The following is a 22,150-nucleotide window of genomic DNA, read 5'->3' as shown; positions in this document are numbered from 1 at the left end:
GTTATAATTAATATTACTACAATACTTGAAGCATTTGCAGTCCATGTTTCATTAGCTCTGATCATCCGCCATTGTCCTTAGTGCTTGCTAAAATGGTTCATTTTGTCATTGTCTAACAACCTTTTTGTTTCTTCACTGCTATCATTCTCTGTACTTGTTTTTCCCCCAGTGAGGGTTGTCGCCGAGAAAACACCATGAAGAATGTTGGATGTCGCAAGTATGCCTTTAATACTCTGCAGTTGAAGGCTTTTCCAAAACATTACAGGCCTCCAGAAGGAACCTATGGGAAAGTTGAAACTTGATAGGACATAAAAAAATATATATATGTACAAACTTTTAAACTTAAGATAAAACAGAACATTGTGGATTGCTTAATGCACTGTTAAATGTTGTAGTTAGTGATATTAAAACAAACAAAACAAAAACACAACAGGTAGAGCCAACAAAACAGTTTTGTAGAGATTTCACTGAGTTACGCCACTCCATTGTTTACACAAGAATATAGAGTAGATAAAGCATGCTTCTTCGACATACTCGGTTAAATAGGACAAGAAATAAACCTCTAATTAATAGTAGTGTACTGTACAATCAACTATTAATGCAACTGTTTTTTCTTCATTCCTTGCACATAAAAGCACTTCACACACTGTATCAAGTATACATGTTATTGAGTGTAAACCTCCATGGTTAGGGAACTGTGATTAAAACTCTGCTTCAAACTGAACCACTTTTGTGAAAAACTGGTATAAATTTAGGCTGAATTAAACTGGTGTTTAGGTTTGAAAATAAATGAATGTGAAAATAGAACAGTGGTAGAAAATCCCAGGAAAGTCACTGGAGGTTTTAAAATATACATTTCAGTCTAATTAAGTTGAAAAAGGTTTGGTGGGTTTGTGACAAGTCATTAAATATTGTGATAAAGACCTAAATTAGTAAAACAAAATATATGACATTCCAGTTAACATCTCTTATGTAACCAAAATTTTCTTTATTATTTCCCAGTGAAAATATTTCAATTTATTAACCTCAATGTGTACTGTAAGCATGCTTCAGTTTCCGTAAAGTGACAGATTCCACAGAATGCAATTTTCCCTGGGATTGCTGTGCTGCACTACTGTGAGTGTCTTAAGAAATGAACAATGAGGCAAACGTTCAATACACTTTATCTCATTGGGTTTTTCAAAATGTAATTGCAATATATATATTAGCAAAGTCATTCTTTAATTTGCCATTTTTAAACATTGTTTTTTTTTTTATTAAAAACAAAAAAAAAAGACCTAGAATTACTTAGTTGCTTGAATTAAATTTCCTGCTATACTCACAGAGCTTTAATGCATATGTTCTGTTTGCTGTAATGCCGGTATCATTGAGCATACAGCGTTGAGAATACAGTACATACCGCCATTTGAATGAAGTTCACTTCCATCACTTCACAGCAGCTGCTTGTGGCTGAAAATATGCAGTGCATGAACAACATAATTGTAAACAAAGCTGCCGTAGCGTGTTTAATATAGTAAGGCACAAATTCCCTTGTTGTGCTGGGGTATTGTACATTTAAAATTGTTGCCCGTGTACATTTTTTACTTGGTTTGCATAACTGATTTGGATCTTGTCGATCAGAAAATCTATTGATGTCTCACTACGCGTTAAGAAACTTTTTTGGTGACACATGCAATCACAGCTGACTGAGACTAATATTCACACTAAATTTAAGATCACACTGAGAGCAGTTTAAGCAACAAAGAAAATGCTTTATTTCACGTGAAACACATGTGATTTTAAATATGTTACATTCCTAAGGTTGCTGTTCTTTAAATCCCCTTGTAATATATGTGTTATATTGTAATCATTACTGTGAAATATGTAGTATTGTTTGAACTGGGATTGTTCCATCAGTGGCAGAGATCTGATCTAGCCCTTACTGTTGTTGATTCCCTAGTACATTGAAAAAGTAAATGAACCATTAATCTGTTGAAGTGAACTGCAAATATCCAGCTTACATTCACATACTGTGACATCATTATCATGTTGCTTCAAAAAACTGTGATAGATTTGTGTAGGTCACTTTTAAATTGGTACTTAATGAACTGAAAATATGAAAAGAAGTTTACTATGTTGATTAAACACAGTATATTGTGAAGCAAGAGACAAAATAGCAACCCATAGCTTTTGCATGCAGGTGGACACAGCTGCTGAATTTCCAAAGTACAATCAATAGATTTCACTGCTGTTTACATGCCACTTTAAACAATTAGACAATCGCCCCTCAAACTGTATTGCTGTGCTCACAAAAGCAAATTCCTCAAACAAAGCTCAGTTCTGTGCGGAATCTATTGACTTACATTGTGTGATTGACTGTAAAAGTGAAATCTTGTAAATGACAATAAAATGCAAACTAGTGTAGCAGCACAGTTCAAGATTTGGAAGACTGCACTTACTTATAGGTTAACAGCACAGCTGAAGTTACATGCCAAGTTGTGCAGTGCCACCTTCACAAGAGGCAAGTCAAACACACTGCAGATCACATAGGTAACACCATTTTAGTAGCACTTTGTATTTATCAAGAATGGGGAGAAAAAAGTGTGTTACTTTTGATGCATGTAGCAAAGCTAACAGTTGTACTTTAAGGTACTAATGTACAGCATAAAAAGTGACATTGGTAAGAACTGTGAAATGCAACTTGTATTGTCTAATTGTACTGTGTACACTTTACAGTCATTTTTATTTTGAAGGATAAATATATTGTACATTTTTTAGTCTGAGCACCTAGAGTTCCATTTTATTTTGATTTGTGTTCTTTATATATATACTGTAACATTGTATAATTCAAGACAAATGCTCAGTCACAAGTTGAAGCATTCGATTTTCTTTATTTATTTGTTTTTTTATTTAACATTTTATGTTTTTGGTATACTCACAGCCAGTCTTTTTAGGTTTAGCTATGCTGTATATGTGCTTTTCCCAGTGCCCTCCTATACAACTAAAGCAATTAAAAGAATTGACAATAATAAAAAATAAAAAAGAAACCATTATTCTTTTGGTGTATTTTTTTTCTTTTGAGACTGTTCTTTGTGACATGTCAGTCATTTTTTATATCTTGAATATAGAGTACATGCCAAGGTTAACCAGTCAGTAACAAACCTGCCAATTTCAGCAAAAGTATGTGCTGTATATATCAGGTGTTACCATTTGTTTGTTTGTTTATTGTTCAACCGATGTATGTCATATACTGTAAACTGTTTGCATTGAATTTAGGATTTGGAATATGTCTTCATTGCATAATAAAGGAGTTGTATGCAAAGTAAGTTTTGTATTTAATGAAAATAGTTATGTTTTAACCCAGGATTTAAAAAAGAGTTGCGAGCATATTATTTACTGTCCTTCCTTTTAAACTTATCTTTCTGCACTCCATTAACTGTCAACCTTTGTAAAATGAGGCCATTTTGGCATTTAATAGCAATGAACATTTAGTATAGCTGTACACTCTACTTTTTTTTTCATAAACTGACTATGTTGCTTGAACCTTTCGAACTGTTTTATAATTAAAAAGGATACAAAATCACATGGCATTTGGAAATAAGGAAATTACTTCCAAAGCTTCTTAGAGACAACTATAAAGGAATATGACTAAATTACAAAATTGTCATAACAGAACGCAGAGCACCCAAATGATGTCTAACATTTCAGCTCTGAAATGCATAGAAAGAAAAACGTGCAAATTGACCATGATTACTTCATCTCTTTAAACAAGATAATGTGAGCGCCATCTTCTAAACATAATATTTGTATATATTTATTACAATGCTAACAACATAAAGACTGAAGTTGTTGAAAGATGGTGTTCACATTAAAGAAAAGGATGCAAAGAAAGTAAAATTACCTTAGAATGAGCAAAATAGCACCAGTCGGCCTACTTAGGATTCAGTAAACATGGGAAAAATAAGAATGTGACAATAGATGTTAATTTCTGCAAATATACCCTATGGTAGCTCTATTAAACTTAATCAACTTCCACTGTAAATATTTCATTTTTGGCTGTCAGACAAGATTCCCATCTTATCCTGTCCTTTAACTTTATGTATGTGCTGTAGTGATACTATAACACCCCTCTGAACGTGTGCCGGAGTGAGCAGGTAGGACAGATGAAGCAATCAAAATGCTGAACTTTGGGAGAGCCGGGGACCAATGAAATGTTTCTGATTGAACAGGTAAGATTTTTGCAGTCGATGTTGTAAATTCAGAAGACATTTTGACATAAAGACCCGAAGCATAACTGATGTGAAACGAAAATAACTGGTCAAATTGATTTACAACTAGCGATTTGTTGCTAAAAAAAATATCAAAACAAATCACAATTATTGTAAAAAAGTGCCTCCTATTTTCTGTTCTGAATGCCCCTTAATCTAATCTCCATTTGTGACCCCTGGTCCTTATTTCTTTTTCAGGTCAAAAAAGTCCCCTGGGTCAACATTGTCTATACCTTTTAGGATTTTTAATGCTTGAATTAGATCACCGTGTAGTCTTCTTTGTTCAAGACTGAATAGATTCAATTCTTTTAGCCTGTCTGCATACGACATGCCTTTTAAACCCAGGATAATTCTGGTTGCTCTTTTTTGCACTCTTTCTACAGCAGCAATAACCTTTTTGTAACGAGGTGACCAGAACTGAACACAATATTCTAGGTGAGGTCTTACTAATGCATTGTAAAGTTTTAACATTACATCCCTTGATTTAAATTCAACACTTCTCACAATATATCCGAGCATCTTGTTGGCCTTTCTTATAACTTCCCCACATTGTCTAGATGAAGACATTTCTGAGTCAACATATTATTATTATTATTATTATTATTATTATTATTATTATTATTTATTTCTTAGCAGACGCCCTTATCCAGGGCGACTTACAATTGTTACAAGATATCACATTATTTTTTTACATACAATTACCCATTTATACAGTTGGGTTTTTACTGGAGCAATCTAGGTAAAGTACCTTGCCCAAGGGTACAACAGCAGCGTCCCCGACCGGGGATTGAACCCACGACCCTCTGGTCAAGAGTCCAGAGCCCTAACCACTACTCCACACTGCTGCTCCTAGGTCTTTTTCATAGATCCCTTCTTCAATTTCAGTATCTCCCATATGATATTTATAATTGCCTGTGTGCAATACTTTACACTTTTCTCTATTAAATAACATTTGCCATGTGTCTGCCCAGTTCTGAATGCTGTCTAGATCATTTTGATTGACCTTTGCTGCTGTAACAGCGTTTGCCGCTCCTATTTTTGTGTCGTCTGAAAATTTAACAAGTTTGCTTACTATACCAGAATCTAAATCATGAATGTAGATTAGGAATAGTACATGTGTTTATTAGAGTTACCGCATCGTACTTACAGTGTACCTACTTAAACAACATGGTTAAAAAGCCCCTAATAAATTATCCATATGACTAATTAACGTGATAATTCCCTATCGCGTATTTTTTTATATGTATGGCAGCAATGCGTTTTCCGTATGATTTGTATTTATTTACATCTATAGTATTTTAATTTTAAGCATTTTAAGAAAATAAGCATCCGCCAGAGAAAGTAAACAAAAACAAACAATATATGGTACAAAAGGTATTTAGATAAAAACATTAAAAGCAATTACATGAAATACCAGCGCAGGTGTTTGAAACATGACATATCACATATTACCCCGTTAAATACCCCATTCAGATGGACGCTAACGTGCAATATAATTTTAACATCATTATACATATTTTCGAATTAGCGTGACGATGAATGCATTTCTGTTGGTTAGTAATGTACTAATGCCTTTACATACGCGCACTGCATACTACATTAGGGTGACCATACGTCAGTCCCTGGATGAGGTACTGTGTCCCCGGGCAAATAATATCCCCGGAAAGGTCCCAGGTTCACGAAGCTCGTCCCCGAATAAACTTACTATTCATTTATCGCATCGGTCTAATGTAATGTAAATGCGTTAGATCGAAATATCAATGTTTCTATCATTAAATTACATCCAAACGCTTTCTTGATTAATCACTGACATTCGTAGTAACCGATCAGGTTTTGAGTTTAGTTAACAATCCAATTCCTACCACTCAGTTTCTTGTAAATCACTGACAGTCTACTGTCTGTAGCCTATCGCCTCGGTCGAGTTTGTTGAGCTGACCCGCTCTGTCTTGTTTCAACTGCCAGTAAATCCAGCTTCAGTACTGGAGCGAGTGTGAAGTACTAAGACTTAAGAAGACATTATTTAGATGACTTTTTTTTTTTTTTAATAAAAACTACTGCATTACAGGGAGTATTTAGAAACCTTTATTATAATATATAGTACAGTATTTAAGTTTAATATCCCGTTTTTCATAAACGCCAGTGTTATGGGCATTAACAAGTGTTCTTGATTGGTGCGTATGTAAATGAAACAATGTTGAAGAAAAAAAAAAAAACATCTAAATATTTTTTAAATACTTTTTTTCCTTCTCTAGATTGACATGAAAACCCATAACTGCATACTACAGTAGGATGTCAGTAAAATTCGAGTTTATATTTTCAGGAATCTCCTGAGTCCTGGAGAAGTAGGCTCTTGCATATTGCCTGTTTTGTATAGTTAGGGGAATTTTTAAAATGTCTGCTTTTTTTTTTTGTTTGTTTGTTTTTTTTGCAATTATTGCGGAGTGTGTGTTTGTTTTTGTAGGCTATATGCATATGTGTTTTCTATTTGTAATGAATATATGCAACTGTTAATATAAGCTGCTCGCGATACACTCTGCAACACACATTTCAGTCTTGGCTACTTGTTTGTGATCCCATAACTGAGTGTCCCCGGATTTAGTTTACAAAATACGGGCACCCTATACTACATATCATGTGACAACTTCAACTTCCGCTAACAGCAGCTCCAGGCTACTGGAGAGAACAGGGAGGAGCTAATCTATAATTTGCAAAGTCGTTTTTATCTTCAAAAGCCCGCCTCATAAGCAGAACAGAGGTAAAGTATTTGAATGAATACATAAAGGAAATGTATGTAGTTCATATGCAATTTGTTGTGTGTCTTTCTGTATATTGTTTTTCAGTGTTAAATAAAACGAATGGCATTGGATAAAATATAGGCTTATTACGTAAACTTTTAGAAACTCCAATTTGTAATTACAGATGTTAAAGTTAAAGGTTATTTAGTTAGAGTAAGTAAACATGCAACATGTGTCATGAGTGGCTGCTTGCGTGCGAAAGGGCAGTCTGAACGGTGCAAGAAGAGGATAGGAGACCACAGTACCACTAAGTATGGAGAATCGCGCGAAGTGAAGTGAAGAGCTGTGATGTGATGTGTTGTGTTGTGTTTCAGACTAAGTAGGTCAGATTTATAAAGGCTTTTAGTTATAAAACCAAACTGCAATTTTAAAGTGAAGCATGTATAACGGAATTCTGGGGAATTCATTTAAATTATGGTCTGTTTGTAAAACTATAATTGGAAGTTAAAACTGCTGTCTCTGAAAATATTCAAGATATATTTTGTAAATCTTAAATTTGTCATTTTGTCACTCAGTTGAAAGGTACCCAGTGAAAAAAAAAAAAAACATGTCACAAGGTGAAAAGAATAATCTAAAGGTGGCAAAGCAAATAAAGACTATAGACCAACCTCAAAATTGACTGAATTCTGCAGCAGAGCATGTGTGCAGTCATGAGTGTTGAGACTTTTACTTTGGCTATAAAGTTCTGTTCTGTCATTTGTGGCATAAACTCATCTGCAGCTTTTAAATAAGGTGTTTCATTTGCTTAACAAATTCACATGGAAGTGTGTTTTACATCATGCATGATTTAATATATTGTTCTCAACACTGTCTTCATTTATCCAGGAAAGCATAAGATGACAAAGAAACTGCTGATTGATGTTGACTGCGGTGTGGATGACGCCCAGGCGATAATGATGGCCCTGGCAGCTCCTGATGTGCAGATCCTGGGGATAACCTGTGTTCATGGAAACACTTCCATTGACAATGTCTGCAAAAATGTGCTCAGAGTTCTCAAAATTTGCAAGAGGCTTGAGGTAATCATTACTAAGGGTAAATTGCAATGAAATTACAACATTACAATACACTGTGGTCTGTAAGCAATTTTAGATTAGACTTTTAAAAACGTTATACAGCAGTGATGCGATTCACTGAAAAGCACACATTCTATTTGGATGAAATTATCAAAGCAAAAGACACATGGAGAGACAAAATTGGGAAATGAGAGTTCTGTACAAGAGCAATGTAACAGGACACTAACTAGAGACAGCCGTGGGAAAGGAAATTGCATTTCAAATTGAAAACAAAGATAGAAATAGCATATGAAGCTGGTACCCTTCCATTATGACCTGTTTCGGTAGTCACAGCACCCTTTTAGTTCTTAAAATGTACCTCATGAGCTGTTTGTAACAATAACCATTTTATTTTTAAAAGATAAAAGTATTTCACAAAGTTTAAAAGAAAATACAAATGGCCAAAAGAAATAGAGTAACAATGAAAAGATTAAAAGTAAAAATTAAAAAAAAAAAATTAAAAACATTAAAAAGTCTAATCACAGTCCCTTCTCCGTGTCCTTATAAAGTGTCCAAGCTCAGTTCTCTAAAATTGAAGGACACTACACCTCGCCCGGTTCTCGGTTCTCGGTTCTCTGTCTCTGTCTCTGTCTCTGTTGGCCACAACTGCTGCAAGCTGCACCTCGCCTCGGTGCTCTGTCTCCCAGTCTGTGCTCACTCTGCTGTTTTTAAAGCCCCTTCTAAATGGCAGTCTGGTAAGCCTTGTGAAGAATGTCCTGTATAATTAGCGTATTAGTCAATTGGGGAATGAAGTCCTGGTGAATGTCACATTTACATTAGTGAAGAAAAACTAAAACAAATCCTACATAAAACATATGTAAATCATAATGATAATTAGTGCACAGTGATTATATGAATGTGAAAAAAAGAAAGAAAAAAATAAGTATATAACTATTGTGAGACAGCAGGGAGGGGATTAAAACCTCTCTGCAGTAAAAACATGTGCGGAATGTTTTCTGTTAATTGTTTTATTGTTAATTATCACCTGCACCTGGCTATGATTGTAAATTAGAGCCAGGTGCAGGGTTTATAAGGAGAGCAGTCAGTCTGCTCTAGGCTGCTGAGTAGAAGGAGGCAGGAGAGGTGCTCTGTCTCCGAGTAGCCAGAGAAGAAGTAAGTGCGGTGTGACACCAGTGTGTTTTTGGGAAGGACGGGAAAACAGCGTAGCTGTCCCGCGTTAGTCAGGGTGTTCCTGAGAGTTGAGTTAGTGCTCCAAGAGGAGTTAGGTGTTTATTTTGTGTATTTTGTTTGATTTTTGTGTTTATTAAAAATAGCGCACCAGCGCTTAAAACTCCATTTCATTGTTCTGGGTCGTATTTTTAAAGGGGCACGAACCCGAGTGAGTTGTGCTTTGTCACACTATATTCGTGCCAAAATTAAATAAATGATAGTTTACACCTGCAACACATACACCCATACAGCTGTATATCTATACTTGTATGTCACACCTACATTTTTCATATATAGGGAGAACCGCTTATTCAATTGCCATGAAACTATATTAGTATTGTTTAGGTTAGTATCATATTCTGAGGGTCTTACTATATGCTATTCTGTACATACTGTTGGTACATGTCATGGTCATGCACTTTTTCATCATAGTACAGCATTACCAGTAATTTAATTTACAGCCATAGTAGGGGGGGGTTGTTATTGACATTACTTGTTTTATTTGAAACAAGTTGGAGCAAAATGACTTTTGGTGTAAAGATCAAGAACTCAGGCGGAGCATCATTCCAGCCACTCTGTAGTTTAAATAAGTTTTTTTTTATATATATATATAATTATTTCCTTGTAGATTCCTGTGTTTCGCGGTGCTTCTACACCGATTCTTTCGGACTCCCTGGATTCTGGCAATTTCCATGGGGAGGATGGCTTGGGTGATTTTCCAGACCCGGAGGCACCGGGATTGGACCTGATGCAGAAGGAGCAAGCAGTGCAGGCCATGATAAGGATCGTCACTGAACATGAGGGGCAGGTGAGGTGGAATTAATGACGTGCGGTTCTTTATAATGTCAAAATCTGTTTGTTACCTGGGTTTTCCTTGGCTTGACTGCAGTTCAGTCTGACAGCCAACAGATTCCTTTGACTTGAATTTATGCATAAGTCAAACTGATAAAAATATTATGTGGGAAATGTGCTGTTAGTTGCACGGTTAGAAACTTGCACGAGGATTCCATATATTCCTGTTATGTTTTAAGCACAATTAAGTGCCAGGAATTTGCTCTGAACTGATGATGCTTTTAACAGCAATGTTCATATAGAAATGAGTGTCACTTGAATCTGGAGATTATTAGTTGGTTGTTTAGGCAGGCATTTAGGATACTTAGATTTAACAGGTGTCTGATTAATCAAATTCCTGACAGTTTTACATACATAAATGGCACACAGTGGCTATGTTTACAATTACTTTTGGCACCCAGAATGGAACTTTTTGTAGAATTGGGATGTCGCCTTAAGGCTTGGTCACACGGACGACAACCAGCCAATCAAATTTGATGATAGTGTCACATGATGATAAGGCTAGACCATAACATCATAAATTCTGATACCTGCATTTCATCAAATTAATTATAGTATAGTCTGCAGATCTGCAATACAGTGTGTATGTGGATAAGCAAATGTTAATGTCCACGATTACAATAACATACTTAAGCTATGAATAAATGTATTTACAATAAGATGCCACGTGTTTTTTGTTAAATTAATGTGCTGTGTATGCAGTATGCCTGTCATTCCTACATTAACCCCCAATCATGACATCTTTCATTTTAACAGTAAACACAGTGACATTTGTTGTAATCTGAGGTTTGCCTTCTTGCTCTCAAAAGCCTAGAGAGCAATGTACACCTAATGTACACCTTTTTATTTAAGAAGGAACTACAGGTTTGTTAATGTAATGAACTGGAACATTTTTATATTGTAGCTTCGCAGCATGTTTACGTCTTGTGACAAAAGCGTGCATTATGATTGGGCTTGCATTACGTTGTTGCCTGTGTGTTGCCAGCTTGTCGACTGCAGGCTTGTCTCTTGTGTGACCACTGCAAACTGCAAGGCAACACGCAGGCAACAACATGTGTTCCTCTTGTTGCCGTTGACAGAAGTTGCCTGTGTGACCAGGCCTATACCGTCCCCCTACTATACTTTCCTAGATTCTGGAAATGCAAGTTCCAAAACCATCCTTGGAGTAGGAAAAAAGAACAAGAGTGACGAGTAGAATGCTCCACTTGCATCTGCTGTAAATCCAGGTGGTCACGATGTGGAAAGTTTCTGTAAACAACCTTTTTAATTAAAAGATGGAATTTAATTAAAAGATGTAAGTACAGTTATGATAAGTGACATCTGAATTATTAGCATAGCCCCTCCTTAACATGAAATCACATCTACTGGCATGGCACATAGAAGTTTGTTGTAAACCCATGCATAATAAAAAGAACAGGGTAAAGTGTGTGTTTTTCTTTTGTTTTTTTTTTAAATAATTCTATCATAGCATGCTTCCTTTATTTTTGTTGTAAACATGTGCTGTTTAAGATACAAAAAAAAAAAAAATCATGGAACTCCCTCTGAAGAATATTTTCAATCTTGTTTATTATCATGTCCTAAATGTGTTAAATTATTATTATTATTATTATTATTATTATTATTATTATTACGATTTATTATTATTGGTTCATTTTAATACTGAAATCTGTTCACTGTAGGATTTATCTCCAGTCAGACCAGAGCAATGTAAAACTCAGATTAACTTTTATTATATCCAGAATAATTTTGCATAATGCTATTTAATTGTTTTAGTAATTGTACTAAAAATGGTATGTGTTTAAAATAGACTGGTGTACCTCTCATACAAGTTTATTACAGATGATTATACTATAGTGTACTTTATGGAAAATGTATGTTAAAGTGTGTCCAGGTCATATGCCAAACAAAACAATACCCAGATAAACTGAATGAAGCAATTTTTCTGTGACTTGTTTGTAGTAGCCCTAAAGGCTGGTTTGTACTTTCTGACTGCACCCAATTTTTGGTCTCAGTCAGTGGTCTCCGATGGTCAGAATGACATCATCCACATTGCCGCAAGCTGCGTCTTTTTTGAAGTCTAATGGCCTTTTCTTGTGTGTCTGCAACCGTAAAACACACAGGATCGGATGATGTTGAAAAAATCCAACATTTGTCGCATGGTCACAAGCCAGTGAAGCATGACAGAGCAAGTTTATAAGGAGCCCAGTAAACATGAACAGAACAGGATTTTAAACTTGCCTCTAAACTGAATGAAATTAAATCGTAAATGAACCTTTGCTAAAATTAATATTGGTGCTTACATAGGCTACCATGCGCAGCAACCACTTGTAGAATAATAATAATAATAATGAATACAATGTATTTTTATTTGTATTATTGTTATTTTTTTTATATACTTGAGTCACTAATAAGTTAATGTTGCCATTTATTTTCTGTATGCAATTACTTTCCTCATCAAATCAAACATTGCTCAACTGTTCAATATGTCTGATCGGAGGCAGTATGGAGAACAGCTGATCAGTTTTACTTGTTTGCTGCTCATAAAAATATATATGCGCCAATTTACACATTCACTTCATTCATGAGACGGGCAATTTTAAAATCCCGTCTGTGACGTGGGATTGTGGCGCCTGTTGGCAACCCTAGTCACAAGTCGACACCGGCAGTAACGCAGACTGGCTGAAATTATTATTGTTGTTATTATTATTATTATTAGTTTATTTAGCAGACGCCTTTAACCAAGGCGACTTACAGAGACTAGGGTGTGAACTATGCATCAGCTGCAGAGTCACTTACAATTACGTCTCACCCGAAAGACGGAGCACAAGGAGGTTAAGTGACTTGCTCAGGGGCACACAATGAGTCAGTGGCTGAGGTGGGATTTGAACCGGGGACCTCCTGGTTACAAGCCATTTTCTTTAACCACTGGACCACACTGCCTCCGCAGTATGACTGACCGCTACGACCACTTTGGTGCGTCAAAAAGTCTGCGAACTCGGGGGTGCTTCAGTCCTGGCGCACCCGTAGAAGTGTCTGCAGCTGACGTACAGCTTTTGTCTGCGAGAGAAATATAAACCGACCTTAAGGTGTAATGTGTGCTGTATTATTTTGTAGGTCTGTCTTGTTGCTACTGCACCATTGACTAACCTTGCTCTGGCAGTAAAGATTGATCCAAGTTTTCCTGAGAAACTGAAGAGTCTTTTTATTATGGGAGGAAACATGGAATGTAAGTTTTTGTTGTGTTGTGAATTTTTTTGAGTTTGCTCAATAGTTTGTGATGTACCTTATGAAAAATGGGCATTAATCCTGAACAGGAGACCTGCATGGTCTACATGTTAGACTCCGAAAACACTATTAGCAGTTCAAAATAGTGTTTTTGTTTTTTTATGTATCTAATTTTTTTAATGCATTAAAATCTCATTTCAATTGTTACCTTTTTTTTTTTTCTATGTGTAGCGAGAGGAAACACCACAGTCTGTGGAGAGTTTAACTTCGCAGCAGATCCAGAAGCGGCCTACATCGTCTTGAAAGATTACTTGTGCCCTACATACATTGCCACGTGGGAATACACTTATCATCACAAACTCCCCTGGGTGAGGATGTAACATGAAAGGGTTTAGCCACTAGAAATACTTCCGTTTGTTACCTTCTGTGCAAAATAATCTAAATATATCTTTGCCATGACTATTGTCTGGATTTCAAAGGAATCAATTAAATGGAAGGGGTTTGAAGACTGAAGCCACTATACAATCCATATCACAACGTGCATCATGATACATGTTATGGTCTTGATGAGTTACTTTGTATGTAGCATGTGTAATAAGATCAGATGACAGGGTTAGAGACTTACACTTCCCCAGCACTTTCAGAACTCCCTTTGTTTAGGTATATTATTACAATGATCAAGTGCCAATAAATCTGCTCTGAACAACACGTTTATCGCAGCATGAATATGTAGGGCCTGTAGGGTTATTATTTGGAGCTGATCATGCAGCTATAGGGGAGGGACTGTTTAGGAGGGGCCTAGTACCTCAAACCTGGGTGATCATTACTGATTTCTTAAAACACAAAAATGACAATGGGCTCTGTAAAAGAATCATCCCTCTTCGCACTCACCACGATTCGTTGCTTTAAAAACACCGACCCAACACACAGAAGTGGATTTTTTAAAGCGCGGTTGTGCAATTTTTAATAAACACAAAAACAAAAATAAACAAAACAAACACCTAGCTCTTCTTTGAGCACTAACTAAAACAGAACAGGAACCTAAACTGAAAACAGGACAGCTAAGCTGTTTACCTGTAACAAAACAAACAAACAAAACAGCACACACACAAAAAGGATTCACTCTACCTTTTTCTTTTTTAAATTACGGCTGTACCCACACACCAGCACAGTTGGGCTTCTACCCTCTTCAGCAAGCGCCCAGAGCAGACTGACTGCTCTCCTTAAATACCCTGCACCTGGCTCCAATTTTCAATAGTAGCCAGGTGCAGGTAATGATTAATCAATAAAACAATTAAACAAAACAATTAACAAAACAATTAAACAAGACAAATGTGCATTCCACACATGTTTTTTCTGCAGAGGTTTTAACCCCCTCCCTGCCATCTCACAGCTCATATAGACTGAAGGGGAAATAGATAACAGATACAATGATACATTATTAATAGTTTTACAAAATCTATTTAACATCCTTTAGGGTTTCTGTCATAGTTGGATGGACCAGAACACAGAAAAAGCCAGATTCATGAAGAACATCCTTGCCTACAGTATGGAGATGACAAAAGGCGATATGACTGGTGGTGAAGGTTTTTTGTCTTGTGACTCCTATGCCATGGCTGCAGCTATTGATGAAGAAGTTGTTACAGAATATATCGAGTGTGCAGTATCTGTGGAGCTGTCCGGAAAATTAACCAGAGGGATGATGGTCCTAGATACCCTGGATCTACTTAAGAAGAAGCACAAAGCCTTTGTTATGAAAACATGTGATTTAGAAAAGTTCCAATGTCTACTAATGGCAGCCCTGAAATGACTATTTTTTATTGAATTCTTCATCTAGTCCTTTTGTAAGAATGCATGGAAAGTAATGAGTCAGGAAGTTTGACCATATTGATTATTTGGCAATTCAATTAGGTTTTGAATTCAAATCTATTTTTAAGAGATTAATTGTTTTCTTTTGTATTTGGTTATCTAGTGTCTCTAAAGGTAATTTAACACAGTAATTCCACAAATCATAGCCATTTGTGTACTTCCATTAACACTGGTGCAGTTTTAAAAGAAACACGTGTATTTTAATTTTAAAACGTGGTATATTACTTTGTTACAGGAAGCATTCCTTTTCTGTGCCTTGTTATCGGTTTGCAATTGCACTTGGGTCATTTCACCCCAGCAGTGTCTTCTGGGACACAGCATGTTACTGGCTGACAGCATGTCAGTCAATCGGGGAACCAGCTGTTTGTTTATTGACAGAAATGAAGCCTGTGAAGGGGTGGCAACAACACAGTCTAAGCATGGCTTGTAAACAGTTTTCTTCAATCTAGTGAAGTACCAGATATCACGTTTTGAAATTAAAATGTTTGCTGCAACGTGTTTTTCAAAACTACACATTTAGTATGACATTTCATAAACTGGAAAGTGCAAAACTTGGAAATGAAAGACAGTTTGGACCTAATATATTATTTTCTGTACAAGTGTTTATGTACATGCTACTGTCATGTATTATGCATGTTCCACTGTATTTAATGTACTATTTCATGTATTGTGCATTTTTTTCTTTTTTTACTGTATAAGATGTATTATGCATTTATCTGTATTTGAAGTATGATGGATTTTTTTGTTACTGCATCTTGTAAAGTGCTTTGTGATGGTGGTGGTCCACTATGAAAGGTGCCAAATAAAATAAAGATTGATTGATGATGGACTATGAAAGAAACCGTTTAAGATTAAAGAGCTGCTTGTAATTGCACTACAGTAGTTGCTTACACGATGTAGCCTGAAACATTTTGCTCTTCACTTGGTACACATTATATAATAGGATGTTTTAGGAAAAATGCTAAATATCGATTATAATCATATAGCCTCAGAATTACTGCCCAGAGTTAACATTGATATATGTTATATGACAAAGACCTTTATACAAAAAATAAATAAAAAGACGGGTTATTAAAATGCAGTGTAAAAGCAACCTCCCCTTAGGTCTCCAAGCCACAGAAAGACAAGTTATTATGCAATGTTTGGATGTACACTTTTACAATTTTCCCCCTTTTTCTGTCATTGAAATGTTAGCCTGACACTGAAGTTGTTTCTTGTCTGGTGTTTCAGTGACGTGTTGTAATCTTATTTGTATTTACTGACTAGTAGGAGCAGAGAACTGCTTACTTCAGTTTATCATAAAATTGTTTTTACTGTACTAGTATTTGTAATGCTTTAATAATATACAAGAAAACTATCTGGAAACTCAAGTTTCTATTTGGATTTGTTTATTCCAAAAAGTACAATTTAATTGTTAATAAAATCAGTCACATGAAGAAATGAATCTGTTTTTTATTTTATTTTTTATTAGTAATGTCCTCTTTTTTTTTTGTGCCAAATCTCAAAAGCGAGGCTCCAGGCAGAGGGGTTTGGCAATCTGGGACCCAGTAGGCAGTTTCTCTTCTGTTGTAGGGCTTACCTTGTCCTAATTTAAGAAACAGTTGAGGTGATGTGAAAATAGTGTCTGCATAGATATGATAGCCTTTGTCTAATAGCGGATCAACAAGCTGCAGAACAAGTTTAGTCATCTTACTGCTGTTTTCACGTGTAGAATTGAAAACTGCTAAATTGCATACCGGTATGTAACCACTTGACAGATCACGCAAGGTATGCATTATGAAGGCCCACTTGTGTGAATTGCTGTGCACATATTGAAGGGCTCATGGCTTACCTTTCCAGGGGCAGGCAGCTTTTTAGTCACCTGCTGTTCTGGCATGTGTGCAGACTGGAAGCCACTCGTGAGGTCATAAAAAGGTCGGATTTAATGAAGTGGGTCATAGCCCTCTTCCGAACATAAACTCACATTGTTGCTGACTTGCAGCATCATCATTAGAGACATGAACCTGTCCCTTTTCAAACATCAAGCTGTGGACCGGTAATCATAGAGCTTTGGCTTCCTGACAACACTGCAATGGAAAACGAGCCTCCGCTCTTTCAGTGTCACAGGAGTCCAGAGGCTGCGATGGATCCTGAAATCATTTTGTGGTCAATCACTTTCTTTGCATATCGGTTTGTTTCTACTCTTATGTCTGAGCATTGCTTTGCTCATTAAATATTCAACAAATTTGAGTGGTCCAGTTTTTTGTTAGAGAGATTTTCAGGCGATGGGGGTTACTTTAAATGGTGGGATGATTGGAAAGTTTTCTAGATTTTCTTTCCAGGCCCCATTCTGAAATTACTCAGCTATATCCCTGTGACATTCAATTTCTGGGCCACAATTTGGGTAACTTAATGGCTCTTCTTTAATTCTTCTTTAAATAAATAGCTTCTGATTTAATTTCTAAAGACATTTCCATTTCTTTATGGGTTTTTCACTTTTACAAGGTGTCTTATAATTTCCTTTTATCACCAGCAATTCCATTTGAAAGAATATGGCATACAATACAAATTAATAATTGGAACAACATGTATTAACAGTAAATATACATATAGAACATGTTAAGGCAACTATTTAGAAAATCAAGTTGTTACTACAGGTCTTTATTGTATACAGTCGTATTTGTGTGGTGTTATTTTGTGGAACTAGGGACCATGAATGTCATATTTTCCATGTTCCTCTGATGTTGGGAAAATGCATTTCAATAACCCTTTCTTCCTCTGAATCTTGATCTGTTATCCAGCTATACAATACATAGAGAAAATAAAACCATGTTAGTTTATGGATAAGGATATGTGCTTCGTAAGGATTCAAGACTAAGGATTTGAAAAATGTGGTTTTTTTTTCTTTCTTTTAACCAACTATGGGCAATTAAATAGCCATAACACAAATTACCCTGGAATAAAATAAGAATAAGAGTATAGCTTAACAACGACCTGGCTCTATCCCTCCTTACTGCATCGGACAGAGACAAAAGTGGATAAACCTTTACAACTGAGGCTTAGCTATCTCTTGTGGTCATTCTGGATTTCTGCAAAGAGATACAAGTAGATGATATGATGGAGGACTACAAGTTATATATATTAGCCACATATCAAATACTTACCATTGACCTTTTACATTCAAAAAAAGAAACTTGCAGAGCTTTACAAACTCCTCCCTTCAAGCAATCTCTTGGACTCTTCCCTTCCTATCAGAGTAAAAAAAAAGGTGTTTATATTTTAGGATTATTAGTAATTTCTTAGCAGACGCCCTTATCCAGGGCGTCTTACAATTGTTACAAGATATCACATTATTTTTACATACAATTACCCTTTTATACAGTTGGGTTTTTACTGGAGCAATCTAGGTAAAGTACCTTGGCTCAAGGGTACAGCAGCAGTGTCCCCCCTCCTGGGATTGAACCCACGACCCTCTGGTCAAGAGTCCAGAGCCCTAACCACTACTCCACACTGCTGCCCACAGGATGTGACATCAATGAGTAAGTTACTCATTTTTTATACACCAAACAGCATAATAATAATAATAATAACAATAATAATAATAATCATCATAATCTCTTAAACAACAGTAGTGTCGTCGATCTCCTGCTCATAAGATAGAATTAGTCGGTACCAATTGGTATTGTTCAAACCTGAACAGTATGTTATAACATGCTAGGCAAAGGTCGGCATGGCGCTCCCAACAATAAGGCATGAAACACTGATCCAAAAGATCTGACAGAAGAAGAAAAGATGGTTTTGGAAGTTATCTGCGAAGTGGCAGTTGAAGGAGTTCAAGGACTGGATGTAAGCAGTCAAAGCACGAGACAGTTTCACGGAGGACAGAAGGTCATCCATGCCCAAGTAAATATTCTGCTATATTGTACTATACGCACAAAAAGGTATGTGGAGTAGTGGTTAGGTCTCTGGACTCTTGGCCGGAGGGTCGTGGGTTCAATCCCAGATGGGGGACACTGCTGCTGTACCCTTGAGCAAGGTACTTCACCTGATCCTCACGGTTGTACATGCATTGAAGTGGTAAAGTAGCGGAACATTTTATGCAATTGTTGGGGGCTGCCCCTCTTCTGCTAGAAGCCAAGGTGTATGCATTTAGCCTTCTAACGGTAGCACCCACTACAATGTTTTGCAGGTGAAATTGTGATGTTTTCAAAACATATATTCCAATTGTTGCATTTATACCTAGATGTTTTCAAAACGTATATTCCAATTGTTGTATTTATACCAAGTATTTATTTGATTTAGAATGACCAATTTGTTTGCATTTAAACCAATTAAATTGTTAGAAAAAAAAAAAAAAGACTATTCTATGTCCTTTCATTTGAATTCCGTACATGGGCTTGTTGTACTAGTGCTAAAATATACACTGCATTTTTTCTTTATAAATTTACACGAAACCTCACTTAATATAATTGTAGGAGTGTCAGCACTGTACTTGCATCCAGAACGCTTCTTGCCGATGGAAATAAAAATACAGGTAACAACAAAACAGCATTCGGTTCAACAGAGAGTCAGAAGCTTAAACACACTAAGCGAAGTGCTCCGGGTTTCTGCTTAGTTTGAAATTTTGAATGTGCCGCCCCTGCTTGCTCTGCGGCGCTCAGCCAATAGGCAGGGACCAGACGTTGAAAAGAATTGTGGGAAATGTCGTTTTAAAACCTTGAAATATACCTTTGCTTCTAAGCCTGATCCCACATTTCCCACAATTCTTTTCAACGTCCGGTTCCTGCCTATTAGCTGCGGCACATTCAAATTCAAATACACTTTTTTTTTAAATTTATTATTATTATTTTTATTATTATTATTATTATTATTATTATTAGTTTTAATAATAATAATAATAATAATAATAATAAAACATTCAGTAAACTGGAAAAAATATTTATTTCTACTTCTGTATACAATACAAAGAAAAATTAAACAAATTAACACATTAAACTTAACGATTAGAAACACGATTTTTACTATACGAGAGGAAGAACATTACCATCAGAAATAAAGTGTCCCGATATAATTGCAAATTCTATGTTTTTTTGTAACAAATCTTTGTGGAATGAAGGTGGATCTGACATCTAATCCTGGCAAAGTGTCATTTTCCCTACAACTTTCGTTGTCCTGCTCGTCATGTGCTGGGGTCTCTTCTGCCTCAGGTAACGGAATGCTTTTCGAAAGACAGATATAGTGCAGAATTAAACACGCACCTATTACTCTGACTGCCCTGTCAGGTCTATAAACTAGACACCCACAGATCTGTGAAGGCAAATGCTCTTTCGACGATGCATCTCCCTTCTTTATGAGCTATATTGTATCGCTCCTCAGTTCTGCTTTAAGGGCGTAACACCGGTGTCATTAATCATGGTTGTAGGGGATACCTAAAAACAAAACCAAATCGTGTGAAAATATACGCTTGTGATTTAATTGTCAAAAACAGCAATATTATGTAAAATGTCCCCCATTTTTAAATAAAGGAAATAGCCTTTTCAATATATTAAAAATATTAAACAAGTTTACAGTGGATTTTTGTATTATTTATTTTTTTATTAATTTAGTAGTCGCCAGTTGGTTTTTTTGTTATTTTCTCCCCAATTTAGTAGTGTCCAATTATATTATTATTATTATTATTATTATTATTATTATTATTATTATTATTATTATTGCTCAGCTCACTGCTACCACCCCTGCGCTGACTCGGGCATGCAGCCACCCAGAGCTACAGTGAAGGACAACGCAGCCCTCTTGGGCAGCTTACAGGCAAGCCCGCAGGCGCCCGGCCAGACCACAGGGGTCACTGGTGCGCGGTGAGCCGAGGACACCCTGGCCGACCTAACCCTCACTCCCCCCGGGCGCCGCTCGGCCAATTGTGCGCCGCCCCCTGGAAGCTCCAGTCCTCGGTCGGCAAAGGAATAGCCTGGTTTACTTAGATGGTTACAAATGATAATTTGAAAAAAGAAAAAAACAGACTCAAAAATATATGTTTTACTGTAGCAAGATAACCAAGTAAAACCATGGTATAATGGGTGAAATAAAATCAAACCAGCTTACCCGCTGTCTCCCAAGAGCCATCCACCACTTTCACTACTGGCAAATCTTTCAGCTATGCTGGAGTTCACCCAGATGAAACTGTGGTGTCTGCTGCCAGGGTACCGAATAACAGCATCCAACACATTCATCTTGGCATCCGAGATTACTTGAAAGTTTAAAGAATGCAATTCTTTCCTGCAGACATACAAGTGTTCATCTTCGGCAGACGATTTGATAGGTATTTGGCTGCCATCAATTGCCCCCAGTACTTTCGGCAAGCCGCATAAGTTATAAAAGTCATTAATCACCTCCTTTCACCTGCTGTATTGTGACATGGTCTTTTTCTCTATGAAAGAAGGCACTTGCGGTTGCTTCCAAGCACTCGCAGATTTCAGTAGAAAACCTGCGAGATCGCAGCCCCTGAATCTGCGATGCCTTCGTGAAACACCAAATCTAACTTGAGACCTCACTTGCGAGAGCGATTCCTCACATACCGCTGGTACAGCCTGGAGGTCCCTGTGCCCAAATACAATACACTCCTAAGACAAATCTATTATGTGCTTCTGATATATATGTACAAAGGGATCACTCGTGATCTCAATAACAAACTTGACCCACCTTGAGAACGCAATCATGTTGAAGCAAACACGACTTCAAATCCTCCCTTACCCCGGAGCACGCTCTATTGTCGTCCTCTTTATCTTCATAATATTTCGGCATTACAGCTAAACCAAGATGTTCTCTATTACTAAAGAAATACCCACAACATCCAAATGGTTAACGAACACGTTCTCTACTGCATTCAATTCACTTGTGAGGACAGCCATATAAACAGACATGCGATTGAAATTTGACCTTTGCGAATGCATTGTGGGAAACGTGG

The 22,150-nt window shown here is 36.5% G+C and overlaps 3 protein-coding genes across 11 annotated transcripts in view; 2 read left to right on the top strand and 1 right to left on the bottom strand.

Annotated features, from left to right (window-relative positions):
* LOC117406148 (inositol polyphosphate-4-phosphatase type I A) overlaps positions 1–3,301 on the top strand; it is a 67,032-nt gene extending 63,731 nt beyond the window's left edge. For all 9 annotated transcript variants that reach the window (XM_034010018.3, XM_059030221.1, XM_059030223.1 and 6 more), the window contains one exon: positions 170–3,301. In XM_034010018.3, the coding sequence (XP_033865909.1) occupies positions 170–302 (133 nt within the window). In that variant the 3' untranslated portion in view covers positions 303–3,301. The remainder of the gene's footprint in view (positions 1–169) is intronic.
* A 3,470-nt stretch (positions 3,302–6,771) lies between these two features.
* LOC117406042 (pyrimidine-specific ribonucleoside hydrolase RihA-like) lies at positions 6,772–16,033 on the top strand. The gene is made up of 6 exons (XM_034009731.3): positions 6,772–7,002; positions 7,868–8,058; positions 9,893–10,072; positions 13,231–13,342; positions 13,573–13,709; positions 14,819–16,033. The coding sequence occupies exons 2-6, from the start codon at positions 7,879–7,881 to the stop codon at positions 15,149–15,151; spliced, it is 942 nt and encodes a 313-aa protein (XP_033865622.1). The 5' UTR covers positions 6,772–7,002; positions 7,868–7,878; the 3' UTR covers positions 15,152–16,033.
* A 1,729-nt stretch (positions 16,034–17,762) lies between these two features.
* Positions 17,763–22,123, bottom strand: LOC117406043 (cytochrome c oxidase assembly factor 5-like). Its single transcript, XM_034009734.2, has 3 exons — positions 21,886–22,123; positions 18,354–18,437; positions 17,763–17,990 (listed from the first exon to the last, which is right to left on the bottom strand). Exons 1-3 carry the CDS (start codon positions 21,985–21,987, stop codon positions 17,949–17,951), a joined length of 228 nt encoding a protein of 75 aa, XP_033865625.1. The 5' UTR covers positions 21,988–22,123; the 3' UTR covers positions 17,763–17,948.
* Positions 22,124–22,150: the final 27 nt, after the last annotated feature.

Source organism: Acipenser ruthenus, chromosome 9 (assembly GCF_902713425.1).
Source record: "Acipenser ruthenus chromosome 9, fAciRut3.2 maternal haplotype, whole genome shotgun sequence".
NCBI lineage: Eukaryota > Metazoa > Chordata > Actinopteri > Acipenseriformes > Acipenseridae > Acipenser > Acipenser ruthenus.
The sequence above is the reverse complement of the archived record's forward strand: the minus strand, read 5'-3'. Positions and strand labels throughout refer to the sequence as shown.

What these genes read in the sequence shown, in the direction of transcription:
- LOC117406042 (XM_034009731.3), top strand. Translation starts at nt 7,879, where the DNA reads ATGACAAAGAAACTGCTGATTGATGTTGACTGCGGTGTGGATGACGCC. An exon ending in TCACTGAACATGAGGGGCAG is followed by an intron (nt 10,073 to 13,230) that starts GTGAGGTGGAAT and finishes ATTATTTTGTAG; the next exon opens with GTCTGTCTTGTTGCTACTGC. An exon ending in TATGGGAGGAAACATGGAAT is followed by an intron (nt 13,343 to 13,572) that starts GTAAGTTTTTGT and finishes TTCTATGTGTAG; the next exon opens with CGAGAGGAAACACCACAGTC.
- LOC117406043 (XM_034009734.2), bottom strand. Translation starts at nt 21,987, where the DNA reads ATGCCGAAATATTATGAAGATAAAGAGGACGACAATAGAGCGTGCTCC. An exon ending in AACATGATTGCGTTCTCAAG is followed by an intron (nt 18,438 to 21,885) that starts GTGGGTCAAGTT and finishes TTACTCTGATAG; the next exon opens with GAAGGGAAGAGTCCAAGAGA. An exon ending in TTGAATGTAAAAGGTCAATG is followed by an intron (nt 17,991 to 18,353) that starts GTAAGTATTTGA and finishes TGTATTGTATAG; the next exon opens with CTGGATAACAGATCAAGATT.